This window comes from Vombatus ursinus, unplaced genomic scaffold (assembly GCF_900497805.2).
Source record: "Vombatus ursinus unplaced genomic scaffold, bare-nosed wombat genome assembly UNPS02014812.1, whole genome shotgun sequence".
Classification (NCBI taxonomy): domain Eukaryota; kingdom Metazoa; phylum Chordata; class Mammalia; order Diprotodontia; family Vombatidae; genus Vombatus; species Vombatus ursinus.
In genome coordinates this window covers 36,038,901-36,056,775 of record NW_020954590.1, presented here as the reverse complement: position 1 = coordinate 36,056,775, position 17,875 = coordinate 36,038,901, and the positions used below count along the sequence as shown (strand labels likewise).

The 17,875-nt window shown below is 37.2% G+C and overlaps 1 protein-coding gene across 1 annotated transcript in view; it reads left to right on the top strand.

Moving 5' to 3' along the window:
- The window catches only part of LOC114054277 (inositol monophosphatase 2), a 77,025-nt gene that overhangs the window by 32,583 nt on the left and 26,567 nt on the right, over positions 1-17,875 (top strand). Inside the window, exons 2-3 of the mRNA XM_027877470.1 lie at positions 2,853-2,986; positions 16,450-16,554. Coding sequence (XP_027733271.1) covers positions 2,853-2,986; positions 16,450-16,554 — 239 coding nt within the window. The remainder of the gene's footprint in view (positions 1-2,852; positions 2,987-16,449; positions 16,555-17,875) is intronic.

Genomic DNA, 17,875 nt, shown 5'->3' with positions numbered 1-17,875 from the left:
TTGGTCATTACACTAAACAGAGTTCTTAAGTTTTTCACAGTTGTTTTTCTTTAGAAGCTGTTGTCATTGTATAAATTGTTCTTCTGGTTATGCTCACTTTACTCTGCATCAGTTCATACAAGTCCTCCCAGGTTTCTCTGAATCTGTCCTTTTCATCATGTCTTATGGCACAATAATATTTCATTTCATTCATATACCATAATTTGTTAACTCATTCTCATTTATAGGTGTACACTTTGCCCCCAGTTCTTTGCTGCAAGAAAAACTGTTGCTATGAAATTATTTTTTTTGTTGTTGTTTTTGAAAAAAAAATATAGGTCTTTTACTTTTTCTCTGATTTCTTTGGGATATACACACCTATAAGTGGCCTCACTGGGCTAAAAGGTTTAGTAACTCATGGTTTAATGACTTTGGGGCAGGGTATAGTATAGTTCTAAATTTCTTTCCAGAATGGTTGTACTATTTTACAGCTCCCCCAAAAGTGCATTAGTATGCTGTTCTTCCCAAATGCTTTCCAGCAATTGTCATGATTCTTTTTTGTCATTTTTATCAATCTGATGGGTGTGAGGTAGAACTTCAGAGTTTTTACAATTTGCATTTCTCTTATCATAAGTACATATTCGGAGGCTTTTCCTCAAATGGTTGTTGATAGCTTTTATGTGTTGATAATTGTTGTTGTTGTTGTTGTTGTTGTTTATCCTTCATTCTGGAAGAGACATCACTTTGACTTCAGGAAGGTGATGTCCTGACTTGCAAGTGAATTGGATTCAAGTGAGGCAGGGCTGTGCAAAGTCACCAGCCTCACTCCCTCCTCTGAAGCCATCTGGGTCCAGTGGCAAGATCAGGACGACTGGAGATGGCCCTGGATGCAGTGGGAGACTTTGGCCTTTTGAAGTAAAGGTCTTTCCCAGGTCTCAGTTTGTCTGAGGCAATGCCCATTCAGTGATTAAGGCTAGAAAGGAATGGGGCAGAGAATGGCCTCTTTTACCTAGTCATAAAGAAAAAAAAATCAATCTGGAAGGGTAGGACTCTGGGGGTTTCTGACCAAAACAGAAACAATTACTATATACACTCACTCGGAGCCATCAGAGCTCAAATAATGACCAAATGAGGCTTGGGCTGGGCCCCATTGTTGGCCAATCAATGAGAGCCAGAATGATTTAGGTTTAGGCCTGACCTTTAAAAAAGAAATCTAGCCCTTAAACCCCAAGGTTTCAGCAATCAAAATTTTATATTTCTTTGGGTAGAGCACCCACAGGTAAGTTTATAATTCCCTATGTGGACAGAGGGAGAAAAAGGAAGAGAAGAAGGAAGGGAGGGAGGGAGGAAGAAAGGAAGGAAGGAAGGAAAAAAAGAAAGAAAGAAGAACCTGTGTTGCCTAACTGCTCCTCACAGATTGTCCATTGTTGGTTGTTTGTCCTTCGTTCTCAAAGAGGACCGTGACATCTGGAAGGTGATGTCATGACTTGCAAGTGAATTGGATTTAAGTGAGGCAGGGCTGGGCAAAGTCACCAGCCTCAGTCTCTCCTCCAGAGCCATCTGGGTTAAATAGTGGATATAGTGCTAGATTTGGAGTCAAGAAGATGAATTTGAATCTTGCCTCAGCAACTTATGTTTGACTCTTAGGAAAGTCACTGAACCTCTTTCAGCAGTAGTTCCCTTATCTCTGAGATGAGTATAATAATAGTGCATACTTCAAAGATTTGTTGTGAAGACAAAAAGAGATAATCTATAGTCAGCATTTTGTAAGCCTTGAAGCACAATATGTAGTTTCGCTGTAGTTATTATTGTTAGCTTATCTTTCTTCTTTTGAGAACTGCCTCTTCATATCCTATAACCATTTATCTATTGGGAAATTGCTTTTGTTCTGATATACTTGCATTGATTACATCTACACACGTACATCTTGGATCAGAACTTTGTTAGAGAAATTTGCTACAAAGATTTTCCTCAGTTAACTCTTTCCGTTTTAATTCTAACTGTATTGATTTGGTCTGTGCAATGTAATCTGTCCAGTTTATCTTGTGATCTTTTCTATCTCTTATTTGGTCAATAATTCATCTACTATCCATAGCTGTGAAAGGTATCTCCCTCCTATCTCTCTAATTTGTTTATGGTATGACTTTTTATATCTAGGACTTTAGAGCTTATTGCATTATGCTGTGTGAGATATTGGTCTAAATCTAATTTCTTCCAGGCTACTTTTCCAGTTTCTCAACAGTTTTTGCCAAAGTCCTTGGGTTTCTGGAACACAATGTGACTATGTTTGATTGCTTCTGGGTCTTTTATACTTAATCCACAGAACAGCTTGCCTATGTTCATGATTATTGCTTTGTAGTATAGTTTGAGATCTGGTACTGCTAGATTCTCTTCCTTCCTGATTGTTTTTTCATTATTTCCCTTGACATTCTTAACCTTTTGTTCCTCCAAATGAATTTCTGTTATTGGATTTCTAGTTCTATAAAATATCTAAGTAGTAATTTGGTGTGGCACACTAACTGTGTAAGTTAATTTGGTTAATATCATTTTAATTATTTTAGCATGGCTCAAATATGAGCCATTAATGCCTCTCCAATTATTTGTGTCTTTATTTCTGTAAAGTGTGTTTTTAGTTGTGTTCATATAATTCCTATATGTATAGTTGTGTTCATATAATTCCTATATGTATATTGGTAAATTGATTCCATACACACACACACACACACACATACACACTTACAACATATACATTATGTAGAGCTTACTGGTACACTCCCCCATCTTGATTCCAAAGATGATATTCAATAAGGGGAGGAATATATTTGACTAGATGATGAGAATGAGTTTAATTTGTCACCTACATTTTGTTTTAGATTATTAAAAAAGCCCTTACCGAGGAAAAACGTGTGTCCACAAAAACATCAGCTGCAGATCTTGTGACAGAAACAGATCATCTTGTGGAAGATTTAATTATTTCTGAACTAAGGAAGAAGTTCCCTTCCCATAGGTAAGGGTATTACAAGGGGGGATGGGAATAGTTACAATAATGAGGGAGAATGCTTGTGGGACAAATGTAGGCAGAGGCATAGTTACGGCCTCTGTTATTTGTTTTGCTGCTGCAGGCATGTCTTCCCAAGAAAAGCTTGGCCCCAAATGGAGCCAGCAGTTGTGTTCTATCTAAGGGAGTGCCTTTATGTGTTTCTTTACTAGAAGCTATTATTCCATTCTTCTTTTCTGTCTACAAAGTTATAGGTCAAGGAATGATTGTAAGAATAAGGCTGAGAGAAATTTTTCTCCCTACTGTGTTCAGAAGGGTATGTGTGGGGGAACCACTTCCTTTTTCCCCTTCTTCCACCTAGTAGAGATAATGACTTATTCAATATGTATGTTAAATGGTGGCTTTATTTTTAAATTTAAAATTAATAACATTATTCTAGAAAACCATTCCCCAGGGATTTGGGGGGTGAGGAGGTGGGGAGAGACATTACTTGACTGAAAAGTAATCTTTAAAAAGAACTTGGGGTTATGGAAACAACTGATAGCCAAGCTGTGATAGTAATTAAAACTGTTCTATAAATGAGCTGAGACTTGTTGGCCCTCCTCAGGCATGGAACAGGGTGATCCAGAACGGAATGTGAACTTTAAAACAGGTAGTAGTAGTAAGGAGTCTGGCCTTCAGAGGGAAACAATTCAATGCAGAAGTGCTCAGTAGAAAGATGGTACTGGCCACGTGGCCGCTATTAAGATTCTAGCAGTTAGGTGACATGGTGGATAGAGCTATGGACCCGTGGTCAGAAAAGACTTGAATTCAAAACTAGCCTCAACAACTGTGTGACTCTGGGCAAGTCACTTAAAACTCTGCTTGCATAAGTTTTTTTTTCTGCAAAGTGGGGATGATAATAGCACCTACCCTCTAGGGTCATTGTGAGGATTAGCTGAACTAATATTTGGAAAATGCTTTCTAATCCTTAAAGACCTATATAAATCCTACCTATTATTATTGTTACTACTATTATTATTACTATTTGTTAGCTTAAACACATAGGTCAGGTGATCTTAACTTGGGGTCCATTACTTGTATTTTGATAACTATTTCAATATAATTGGTTTCCTTTGTAATCGTATATATTTTTTATTTTATTTTGTGCTTTTAAAACATTATAAGAAGAGATCCCTACATTTCACCAAACTGCCAAAGGGGTTCATGATACAAAAAAAGGTTAAGAACTGCCTGCTATAGGTGGAAGAAGCTGAAGTTCACCAAAGGATAGAACCCATCAATACAACCAGCAAATGTATATTCTTTAGGCAAAGAGAACAGACCAGAAAGAAATGGGCCAAGACAAACACGTCAGGAGTCTAGTGCTAGAGAAACCTTCAGGAAAAGCATCATTGTGACTGGATGAGCCAATAGCTTCCTTATCCAAGGAGCCGTGTAGGAACCCTGTAGGCCCAAGCAACAGCAGAATAGAATTATAGCATAATCGGGGCCAGAATAGAGCCATCCCTTTAGATGAGATTAAGGATTTTCCAGGATCCTATAATTACAATTTTACAATCTCCAAATTTCTTAAATATGCAAGAGTTATAACAGCTTTTACCAATGATAAGAGAAGGCATATCCCTTTACAGTTAGAAATGCATAGAAGTGTTTCTCACAGATCCTTACACATAACCAGTTTCCATTGACCATTCTTCGCTCATGAAATGAATGATCAGACTCTTTTTGATGTTGACACGTCAGTTTCTCAGCTGTCTTTCTTCATGACCTCATGCTGCCCTCATTTCTTCTTGGACTCCTTAGGTTATTTTAGGGGTTGCCAAATTCTCTCCATGAAATACACTCTCTGCCAATGGGTGTTGGTAACATTTTTTGGTAGATGAATTTCTGTTTTGACTCCCATTAGTATGAATCTGGAGTGTGACTGAAAGAGTTAGCTTAAAAGTAAGAGAACAAACATTTTTCAACCTCTTTCTTAAATATACCTGTATCTCTCTCTATGGTGGCCAGAAAACACTGCAAGCAGAAATACCATACAGATGCAAAGTAACAAACATGTTCTGGTTATATTTTCTTTTTTATAGGCCTTATCATTCTTAGCAATGCCACAGTGCTCTTGGCTAATGGTCCTTTATGTTCTAACCCCAATTTTGCTTTGCCTACTTTCCCTATTTTTTAATTTATTATTAAACTAGGATGTCTAACATCTCTTTAAAAATTCATAAGCTTTTAAAAATTGTTGTGTTTTGGGTTGTTTGGCCAGGGCAACCACATTAATCATCTTGATTGCTTTTATTCTTGATGTAGTAAGTCAACCAAAATGCTATTTTGGGCTGCCTTTAGGAACTACCCTAGTACTTGAGGTTTCTGTAGCGATATGGGAAAGAAATGATTCCTGTAACCTGGGTGTAGTTGAAATGGGACACTGCCAAGTTATTCAGAATACTGATCAAGATTCTGAGGTCACTGTGAGGCTGAATATGATTAAATTAGTGTTGCTTCTGGATTTTTAAAAACCAGTTTACTCTGATAAATCTGACTTTGAAATTGCATGGTCTAGTGGGTGTTTTGGCAACAGATAATATAGATATTATTTTGTTTGAGCTTCTGTGTAAATCTACAGTAAGTCTGCAGTCTACTCAGGCAAATATCCTTTATTGTGTAATATAGGATTTAATATTTTAGTAAGGTAGATATTTTACCTGTAGGACCTAAGCAGAACCATAAAATAAGTTAAAACACTTGGTTCTGCTAATGAGACAGCTAAATGGTACAGTGTATATAATGTGGGACTTCGAGAAAGGAAGACAAGTTCAAATCCTACCTCGGATGCTTAACTAGCTATGTCATATTCTGGACAATTCACTTACTCTCTCTTAGCTTCAATTTCCTCATCTGTAAAAAGAGGTGAATAATAGCAACTACTTCACCAGCATAATTGTGAGGAACAAAAGAAGTAGCATAAATACTTTGCAAACCTTAAAGTGCTTTGTAAATGCTAGCTGTTATTATTATTGTTTATCTTGTTATTTATTATTATTCATCCACTAACCAACAGTGTTACTTTGGGCAAGTCTTTATCCTCCCTGAGCCTCTGTTTCCCCAACTGAGATTCTATGACTTTTATAAAAATGAAGTCCTGGATGGGATAACAAAAAAAAAATCATTACAAAAATGGGAAAACTGTGTTCTTTGGTTAATGGTGTTGACACTCATTTGTTTGTCATTTAAAGTCCTTCACAACCTGGCCCCAATTTACCTTTCCAGCGTTTCCTCCTCTTCCAGTAACCTCTGACCTAGTCAAACTAAGCTTCTTGTTATCCTCACCTACACAGCCCTCTACCTTCCTTCTCTGTGGGTTTGCATTGATTATCCCTTATGCCTGGAATGCTGTTCCTCCTCACACCTACCTCATAGAATCCTTTCTGTCAAGGCTCAGTTCAAGTTCTACCTTCTAACAAAAACCTTTCCTAATCTCCCCAGTGGCTAGTGTCCTCTCTCCCTAAACTACCATGTATTTGTTCTTCATAGACTTAATATATGTAGGTGTTGTCTCTCCTGATAGAATGTAAAGTTCCTTGAGAGCAGGTTCTGGTGATGGATGGAACTGTGTCAGCTTTCTTGAACTAAGTAAAGAGAAGCTTATCACCTACAGGCTTCCACTGGGTGCTGAAGTCTTTGCCAGGAACAACAAATGAAACTAATAAAAATATAGAATGATCTTTAGTCTTGCACATCACTCTAATGTGCTCAGGAAAGAAAGGGGGCAGAGGGTTCTCTAAGAATAAGTTTTTTAAGTGGTCACAAATAGCAATTCAACTTTTCATCCTCTAAATGTCATATCTTTATCCAGAGACCAAGAAGATTATGTAGCACTAGAAGATCTGAATTTTTATATTCTTATTGCCATTCCCATTATACATGAAACTTGACGGCATAAGTAAGTTCTGGCTAAGTGGAAGTTTAAAAAGATAAGATAAAAATATAAGTTTTTTTAATTTAACTTTATTTTTAGTTTTCAACATTCACTTTTATAAGATTTTGAGTTTAAATTTTTCTCCCCTCTCTCCTCCCCAAGATGACATGCAATCTGATATAGGCTATACATGTATAATCATATCAAACATATTTCCACATTAGTCATGTTGTAAGAGAAGAATTAGAACAAAAGGGAAAAACCATGAGAAAGAAAAACAAAAAAACAAACAGAAAAAGAAAATAGTATCCTTTGATCTTCATTCAGACTCCATAATTCTTTCTCTGGATGTGGATAGCATTTTCCATTATAAGTCTTTTGGAATTGTCTTAAATGATTGCATTGCTGAGAAGAACTAAGTCTAACATAAAGTCAGTCATCATAGAATGTTGCTGTTACTGTGTACAACGTTCTCCTGGTTCTGCCCACTTCACTCAGCATAAGTGTTTTGTTTTGTTTTGTTTTTTAAGGAGCTAGCAATTGGTTTTACAAAGGCAATAATAAATAACATTTCTTAACTTCTTTCATTTTACTATGGTCATGATGAACTTAAGCAAAAAGACCAAAAATCATTGTATTTCCAAAATTTCTCTTTCTATTATGAACTAATGGTGAAAAATATGTTGGATCAGGATCCTCCAAGAACTAAGATCCACCCAACTAGGTCAATATGCACCTTAACACTTGATAGTTTCTAGGTGAAAACAGACACAGGGAGTATAGCCAAAAAAAAAATTTTTTTTAAACATACCACACCATATCTATGGAGTCAAAAGGCAGTGGGCACATCCAGCACTTTTATCAAAGCTTACAGAGAGGAAGTGACCAATTAATGGCATCATTGTTTTTAGAAGACTTTCCATTCATATCCTCAGTTAATTAGAGCAAAGGTCAAAATGTACAACACATTAAAATAAAGGATAAATGAATGAAAGAATGAAAATGCCTTTATTAAGCAATTACTATAAGCCAAGCACTGTGCTAAGTTCTGGGGTATGGATACAAAAGTAATACAATCTGTCCTCAAGGAGTTTATATTCTAATAGGGGGAAATAGCACATATAGAGGAGTTGATGAACATGCCCTTTCCAAAAGCAATTGGAAGGATTGATTTGTTTGGGAGAGGGGAGACAGGATACACATGTGCTGGCAGGTCACATGTCAAGAAGATGGCTGGGATGGCATGTAGAGTATGACTGAGGGTGGCTTTATATAGTGGGTCATGCAATTCAGTGATCAACAAGCATTTATTAAGCACTTACACTATGTGAGGTACCCTGCTGAACGCTAGAGATGCAAACAAAGGCAAACAACAGTTTCTGCCTCCAAGCAGTATGCTTTCTAGGAAACAAGATATAAATGATTAGGTACATATGACATATGTACATAATATATATATATATGTGTATGTATGTATGTATATATGTATATATGTATGTATAAATGCCCCCTTGCTAGTAGGCCAGTGTACTTGGCATGGAGAGGAGTAAAGTGTGGGAAGACAAGAAAGGTAAGAAGGATTCAGGTTATAAAGAGATATTAATGCCAAACAGAGGACTTTATATTTGATCCTGGAGGTAATAGGACAACTCAAGTCCTAGGGCATGGTTTCAGTTTGAAAACTTATTTGAGTTCTAAATTTTCTCCCCATCTTGTACCCTTCCCCCTCCTCAAGATGGAGTGCATTCTGAATACCTCTTTCCCTAATCTGCCCTCCCTTCTATCTTCCCCACCGCCTCCCCCCCCCCACCGCCCCTTCTCTTATCACCTACCCCTTCTATTTTCTTGTAGGGCAGGATAGATTTCTATACCCCATTGCCTGTATATCTTATTTCCCAGTTGCATGTGAAAATAATTTTTAACATTTGTTTTTAAAACTTTTGGTTCCAAATTTTCTAGAAGCATTTTTAATAGGACAAGAGATTGCATATGTGAGTAGGTGAGAGTAAGGAGTCAAGGATGACACCAAGATTAAATGCTTGGATGACTTCCCTCACTAATAAATAGTAAATTTGACTTTTTTTTTTTAGGCAATTGGGTTTAAGTGACTTGCCCAGGGTCACATAGCTAGTAAGTGTCGAGTGTTTGGTCTGAGGTTGGATTTGAACTTAGGTCCTCCTGATTTCAGGGCCAGTGCTCTTTCCACTGCGCCACCTAGCTGCCCCAAATAATAAATTTGGGAAGAAGGGAGTGTTTGGGGAGAAAGAAAGATAATTAATTCTGTTTTGGACATGTTGAGTTTAGATGCCTACCACATGTCCAATTTGTGATATCTAAAAAGGCAGTTGGTTACATAAGACTGGAGCTCAGGAGGGAGATTAGAGCTGTATATGGAATCTTGGTGGCACAGTAGATAGAGTGCCAGGCCTACAGTCAAAAAGACTCATCTTCTTGAGTTCAAATCTGGCCTCAGAAACTTAATAGCTGTGTGACCGGAGGCAAGTCACTTAACCCTGTTACAAAACTTAATCAGTTTCCTCATCTATAAAATGAGCTGGAGAATAAAATGACAAACTACTGTCTTTGCCATGAAAACTCCAAATGGGGTCATAAAGAGTCGGACACAACTGAAATGACTGAACAACAACATGGAATCTTGTAATCATCTTTGTAGGCATGATAATTGAATCCATGGAAGCTGATGAGACCACCAAGCAAGATAATAAATAAAGAGGGAGAAGAGTGCCCAGGACAGAGCCTGGAGTGACTTTCACATAGTCGTTTGTCGTGACCTGGATGAAGATCCAGTAAAGGGGACTGGAAAGTGGTTGGAGAACCAGGAGAGAATAGTGGCATAAAAAACTAGAGAGGAAAGACTTTCCAGGGGAAGATGCTGATGATTGACAGCTGCATAGAGGTCACGAATGATGAGGATTGAGAAAAGCCATTTGGTTTGTCCATTTAAAGGTCATTGCATACTTTAGAGGAAGTAATTTCAATGGAATGTTGAGTTTAGACTCTAATGAGAGAAGAGGATGCAAAAGCACCTTATGTGGGCAGCTTTCACAGAGTTTAGCCAAAAAGGGGAGGAACTATAGGGTGATAGTAGGAAGGATCAGATTAGAGAGTATTATCTCTGACTTTTCCTTCTCCTTCACCTTTCATATATAATCAGTTACCAAGTCCTCTCCAATATCTGTCCATAACATATCTCTCAATTCTTCCTCTTCTTAATTCCCACTGGCCCTCACTACCACCTGCCTCAACTATTGTAATCGGTATTTTCATCTCTACTGTCCCTTTTCTCAATATATTCTTCATACTGCAGCCAACCTAATGTTCTTTATTCCTAGGTCTATATCTCACTTTTCTGTTGAGACATCTCCAGTGCCTTTCTATTATTAACTTGACACAGTTCAGAATTGTTTGGCATTCAAAGCTTTCCAGTTTGGTGACAGTCTACCTCTCCAGCCTTATCCTATATTGTTCTTCTTCATATACTGCATATTGCAACCAAAATTATTCTCAGTTCCCAGAAAAATCCTGGACTTCCTGTCTTTGTTCATGTAATTTCCTATGCCAACAATATTTTCTCACCCTTTTTCAACTGCTGGAATCCCAACCCATTCTTCTGTTCCTTCTTTTTGAAGAATACTTTTTTTTGAGGCCTCTTTTCTTTGCATCATAGTCATTTTTAGAAAGACCTCTTTTCCCCTCCCCCATTTAGCCTTCCCTTGCAACAAAGAAAAAATACTAAGTAAAATACCTAACAGTACTATCATGTGATAATGTGTATATAATATTGTGCCCCAGGAGCCTCTATCTCTCTGAGTCCATTGTTTAAAGGACATCTCAAGTGCTACCTTTTCCATGAAGACTTCTCCGGTTCTGCTTGTCAGTAACTGTCCCAATTCTTCCTGTCTCTTCCTCTAGGATTTTAGTTTTTATTTTAATCATGTATTTATCATGTGATATTCCATATTACAGCTATATGTGTAGGGACTGTGCCTTTTCACTCCCAACCTATAGCACAGAGCTCTATACATAGTAGGCACTTTATAAATGTTTGTTACTATTACTGAAGAGAAGTTAACCTCATGGAGTCATAGAATTTGGAGCTAAAATTAGAGGTCATCTAGTTCAGGGCTTCTTAAACTTTTTCCACTCGTGACCCCTTCTGACCCCTTTCTCAGTGGCAGCATTCCTTGCTGTTGCATGGCCTAAGGGCATGCACAGTGCAGAGTGTGCATGCTTTGTGTTCAGAACTAAGGCTGCAATGAAGTTGCTCCGTACAACATGGACAAGCACTGCCAGAAACACCTCGGATTCATTCCGTGTTTGATTTTGAATTAATTTTTGGTTGTTGCACATTCAGAAACCTTTTACTGTTGCTAAATTTTTCGCGACCCCTTCACAGTTGAAGAAGCACTGATCTAGTTCAATCTTGCTTGCCAGGTGGGGAAACTGAAGCTCAAATAATCGAAATGTTTGGCCGAAAACATATTAATAAGAGTCAGAGCCGAGATTCCAACCCAGGTCTTCTGAATCCAAATCTATTGGCTCTTTCCATTTGTACAGAGTATACCCAGGACTACAGGCTACATTCTGTGTTAACTCTAGAGAGCAACCCTAGAACTAGGTAAATGTTTCCAATAAGCAGCTTTCGGATCAGTAGAAATAAAACCAAAATGCTTTGAGCATTCCAAAAAATGGAATGGGGCTTCTAAGTGAGTGAGGTAGTAACTTCCTGATCCTTGGGTATGTTTAAGCAGGAACTATATTGCCAGGTTTAAGAAATGAGTAGAAGAGATTCCTGCAGTAGGGGGGAGGTTGGATGAGAATCTCTAAAGTTTAGGATTCTTTTTGTTCTAAAGAACTTTTTAATTGCCTTCAACACCTAACCTTTTTGGGCATATAGTAAGTGTCCAGTAAATATCAATTGATTGATTAAATATAACTCATCAGTTGTAAGAGTCTAAAGGACTCTGTGATATTCATATTGGTGTCCCTAACATATAATAATAATAATAGGTAGCATTTATATAGAGCTTTAAAATATTAAAAGGTAGGTGCTAATATTATCCCCATTTAATGAATGAAGAAACTGGGGCAGACAAGTTAAGCAGTTTGCCCAGGGTCACACAGCTAGTAAGTGTTGGAGGATGGATTTGAACTCAGGTCTTCCTTCCTAATTCCAGGGGCCATTCTATGGGCTGTACCACCTAGCTGCCTCTACATAGTGCCTAACATAGTGCTTTGCAGATGCAAATCTCTCAGTGACTTTTTTGATGAATGAATAAATGAATGAAAGTGAATAAATTCAAATGAATGAATAACTCAGCAGTATTTTTCATGCAAATTACTTGCTACACTTATCACCTTAACTTTGAACTTTTCTTTTGTAACTCTATGTGATTCTTTGTCACATAAGTTTAGATTATTGTTTGTCCTTCATTCTTTTTTTGGGGGGGGGTTAGGCAATGGGGTTAAGTGACTTGCCCAGGGTCACACAGCTAGTAAGTGTTAAGTGTCTGAGGCCCTGAGTCCGGATTTGAACTCAGGTCCTCTTGCCTCTAGGGCTCTGTGCCACCTAGCTGCCCCTGGCCTTCAGTCTGGAAAAGGACCATGACATCAGGAAGATGAAGCCATGACTTACAAATGAATTAGATTTAAGTGAGGGAGGGCTGTGCAAGGTCACCAGCCTCACTTTCTCCTCTGGAGCCATCTGGGTCCAGTGGCAAGATATAGATCAGAATGACTGGAGATGGCCCCTATGGGCTTAAAGCATGTTGCTGGAAATATAGGAGATTAGCTGAATATGTTACCTTTTGCTTTCCATGGATCTCATTTAAATATTTCATTTAATTTTATGTAACTTTTAAAAATGTCATTTCCCCCAAGCATATTTGCATAGTCTTATGAATGGCTGAAGGGAGGATGCCTGAGAATTTTACTTTTGTCTTTCCCCTACATGCCTTGTAGGCATCTGCTTCCTAATTGAAGAGAATAAGTTACAAAACTAATATCTCTCCTGGGGTGTCACCTTTAGATGCCATGAGTCATTGCTCTTCCCTTCACAATCCGGCCAGATTTGTTTTCAAAGCATTATCAGCCTTGTCTTTGGCTTAAGTTTGTTAAAGCCAAGCAGCATTTATCATGCCAATTAGTAATTAATCTGCTTCTTGTATATATATTCTAAGGGTGTGGATCCTTTTTTCATTTAAAATGTAATAGCAAATTATATAAGACAAGGAAAATTTAAGTAGTTACAGAAATAAGTTTTCAAACTGAGACCATGCCCTAGGACTTGAGCTGTCCTATTACCTCCAGGATCAAATATAAAGTCCTCTGTTTGGCGTTAATATCTCTTTATAACCTGGATCCTTCTTATCTTTCTTGTCTTCCCACACTTTTCTTCCCTCCATGCCAGCTATACTGGCCTACTTTGAAGTTCCTCAAACATGATGATCCATTTTCCTATGTATGCCTTTGCATTGGCTGTCCCCGAATCCTTGAATGCTCTGTCCCCTCACCTATGCCTCTTGGTCTCTTCGGTTTCCATCAAAACCATATCTGTATGGAAGCCAGGTAAACCGATAAGCGTAGGCAAGGGGGCATTGATACATATATTTATATACATACATTGTATACATATATCTTGTATATACCTAATAAATTAACCTTGTATCCTCTGCAAAGAAGGGAGCATGGTGCATTTTCTCAATAGAATTATTTTGAATAATTCTACTTCCTTCAGGGAAGATTGGAAGGGAAAAAAAGAAGACACAAGTTTAAATACCACTTGACTTTTTTTTTTTGAGAGATATAAGCTATCCAAATTATTCTGAAATTTTAAGAAGGCAAACAAAATTAGTGTTTGCTAAATAATTAATGTCTATTACAACTGACATCATAAAATAAGTCAAATTTATGAAACATCATTGTATTTTTACATGTTATATGTACACTTTATTTACAATGGATTTATGCTTATTTTACAGAACTTCATAGATTTTCTTATATTAAACCCTTACATGTTTTATCTCCCAGAAGAATGTAAGATCTTGGAGGACATTCATTTGTTTTTATAATCTCAGCCTTTGTACATCACCAGTACTTATTAAGTATTTTTTAAATTGAAAGAAAAGTGCATTGGGCTGGGATTCTGGTTACCTGGGTTCTCTTTCTGTCTATTAACGAGCTTTGTGAATTTGAAGAAGTCACTTCATCTATTTGGGTCCTTTTCCTCCATTACTTCAATTATTTCTAACACTAAACACTATGCCTAATCCTTAATAGGAACTTAATAAATGTTTATTAACTGTAGATTGATTCAGGCACAATCTTATAATTTTGCATAATTAGAGGCAGAGGTATAATTTGTTGTCAGAGATTTAGTTTGCACTGAATGTAAATGCCAGTTGTGCTTATGGGAAGTAAATGATCTGCCTTACGATATAGTTTTCATTTTGTTATAAAGTGGGAATGTATGGAAATATGTTTAGTATGATTGTACATGTATAGCTTATATCAGATTGCTTGCCATCTTGGTGGGGTGGGGGGAGTGAAGTGGAGAGAAAAAAAACTCAAAATCTAACAAGAGAGAATGTTGAAAACTATCTTTACATGTAATTGGAAAAAAATAAAATACTATGAAGTGGAAAAAATATTTTTTAAAAAGTGGGGATGATCTGAACTCTGTGAATGTAAAGCAATTATTTTATGACAATCTACTGTTTCATAATACTCATGGCTATAAAACTGAGAGGGCTTCCTGGAAATTCATTCAGGGCTTTGTTTCCCTACCTTATTCCCCCATTATGCTTGCATTTTGTCAGCAAAAAAAGAAAACAGCTGGAGAGTAGGGGTGGAATGTCTTGCTGAGATAGAAGACAAATTAATAAAACTAGAACAAATCAACTTCCTGCAAGTCTTCATCTAAAATGTAGGTTTTAAATAGTCTTTTGATATCACATAATTCTTGCAAACAGGAAATCCTTTCCAATAACTCATTGAAATCCATTCTGTTGTAAGCCCATTCTTTCTTGATCATACCCTGGGGACTTACTACCATACCACCATATGTAGACTGTATCAGAGTCATAAAATCTTATTGTAGGAAAGAACCTCAGAGCCCATCTAGGCCAGTTGTCTCATTTCCAATATGATGAAACTGAAGCTCAGAGAAAGTAAGTGACTTTCCCAAAGACACCCAATGAATTAGTGGCAGATCTAGAAGTAGAATGAACTGGCCCTCAGCCTATGGTCTTTGTACCTTATTACATTGCCTTTCATATATAGTTGAAGGTCATAGAAAATCTGCCTTCAGCCTTCTCTTCTTCCAGTAAAATAGTCCCAAATTATTTAGTCTTTCCTATTTGCTAGTACTTTATCTGACTTCTCTCTTTTATCACATTGCATTAAAAACAATTAGAGAGGATTCTGAGTTGTATATATCCTTAAAAGCCAGCTAACTATCTACTGAGTTATCTAAGAGATGACAGAGCAGGCATTCTTTTGAAGAACTCTTCCCCTGCTAGCAAAAGGAGAAATCATAATGAAATCTTTCTACCATCAATTCAAACCAGTAAGCACTTATTAAATACCTATTCTGTGGCTGGCACTGTACCAAGTACTGGTGTTACAAAGACAAAAATCATTTGTAACTTTCAGGACAGTAGTTTCAGTCAAGTGATGAGGTTGGAAGAAGTGAATGTGGTGTGAACAAATGAAGGCAATGAATTTTGACAATCTTTTCTAGGAGTTTCTTAAAGAAATGGGAAATATAGGGTAGCTGGAGGGGATGGTAATGTTGTATGAAGATCTTTATTTTTCTTAAAGACAGGAGATTTAGGCATATTTTTACTCTTCAAAGCATCATAACACCTCAGAGTTAGAAGGCATCTCAGAGGTCATCTAGAGTAACCTAAATCTGAACAAGAATCCCCACTATAACATACCTAACAAGTGGTCAACCAGTCTTTGAAGATCTGTGAGGGAGAACCCCTCTACCTCCAAAGGAACTCATTCTACCTTTAGATAGCTCAGTTAGGAAGTTTTCACTTCATCAGTCCCATTTGATTCCTTGAATTTTCCACCCTTGCTTCTAGTTCTGCTTCTAAGGATATGCAGATCATGTCTAATCCTTCTTCCAGATCATAGCTTTTCAGATATTAGAAGATTGTCCTCCTCTTCCTCTCTTAGTCTTCCCTTCTCCAGGCTAAACACTCCCTCCCCCATCCTAAACTATATAAACAATTATGCCCCTTTTAAAATTAGGGCTCAACGCAATCTGAAACAATTTTTACAGTGTTGAAGAATTTAAGTCATCTGGACAAATTCCTAACTGCTGAAAATTAGTGCAACTCTAATAGAAATTGAACGTTAAATCTCACAAGTTCTATTTCTCTTATAAAATGAAGGGTTTGGACTATGTAATTTGTGGTCCCTTCTAAGATCCTATCATTCTGTTGGTTAAGAAAATGAGGTGGGGACTTTTTGGAATGGTGGTGGGCTCCTTATAAGTCATAGGCTGATTGCATTTTAATCACAGGTTCATTGCAGAAGAATCTACTGCTGCTGGGGAAAAGTGTGTCCTTACCGACAGCCCTACCTGGATCATTGACCCTATTGATGGTACTTGCAACTTTGTACACAGGTATGCATAAGGTCATGAGAAGTCTTAAATTCCTGTTTGTAATTCTTTTTTATAATACTGGTTTCATTCTCCTAGAAGCAGTATTTTTTAAGATTGAAATCTGTGAACAAAAAATTATTAAACTATAGCCTGAATATTATTGATTCAAGCCCTATTTCTGACATGTCATGGCTATGTGAAATTATGAAAATCACAGTAACCTTTCAGTGTTCTAGGCAACTCTGTTAAGACTGAGATTATATTCTACTCATTGTTAGGTTCATTTTCATAACGTGAGTCATTTATCATCAAATTGTTTGGCTGCTCATCTATCCATAGGCATCTTTACAATTTACATGTGTAACTGTGCTGTATTGAATACAATTCAGTTCAATTTAGCAAACATTTATTAAGCACTTACTATGTGCAGGGCATCTTTATAGGTGCCATGAAAAAGATGCTTCCTCCAAATGGTTTACATTTACACTGAGCATACAGGGCTGAATACAAAAGATACATTTAGAGGTCTTTGTATTCCATACAGGCTTCTAGACTATCCTAAAGAAGTAAGGGGGAGGGATAGAGAGCTTAAGAATACAGGCATGAACTGAATTTAGGGATTGGCAGAGAACTAAAAGGAGATAAAAGCTATGGTTACATGAATTATACAGGTCCAAAGCCTCCAAACGACTTTTGGCGATTCATATACAAGATTTCCATCCTTTTTAGTGATCATTGATATTGAGACATAGAGAGGCATCTTTGTCAGAATTGGAATTTAAATAATGGCTTTAGGTGTCAACATTCTTCTGGGAAAATATTCTGCTCTTTTCTTTTATTGGCAAAAATGTTTATAATTACCAAACTGGGATTTGGTTTTGTTTTTTCATTTAATTCAATTACTCTAAACCTTTTCTAGCCTTGCAGCCCTAAATTAGACACTAGTAAGGTTTTGAATTCCTAAGGCCTAAAAGGAAGTTAAAATAGATAATGTTAATTTTAATTTGTGTAATTTATGTTTATCAGTGATTATTCAAAGACCTTACAAACAGAAAGCTGCAACATAAAATGAAGGAGTCAATCATGCCATACAACTTTGCTGATGTGCAGGCTATGTATGAGACATAGCTTGGGTCTCTGGCTTCCTAAGATCCCAGCAAAGTATTAAATATGTAGAGCTGCTGAGCAGTGATCCATCTCAAGGATGTTATTGGGAGGCAGGCTAGCACTTTATCACCACTATTGTTGTGGTTGAGTAATGACTGACCCCAGAGCACATCTCTTTTCCTACCTGGTACCTCCATACCCAGAAAAGCTCTTCATTCACTCCCCTGTACATTTG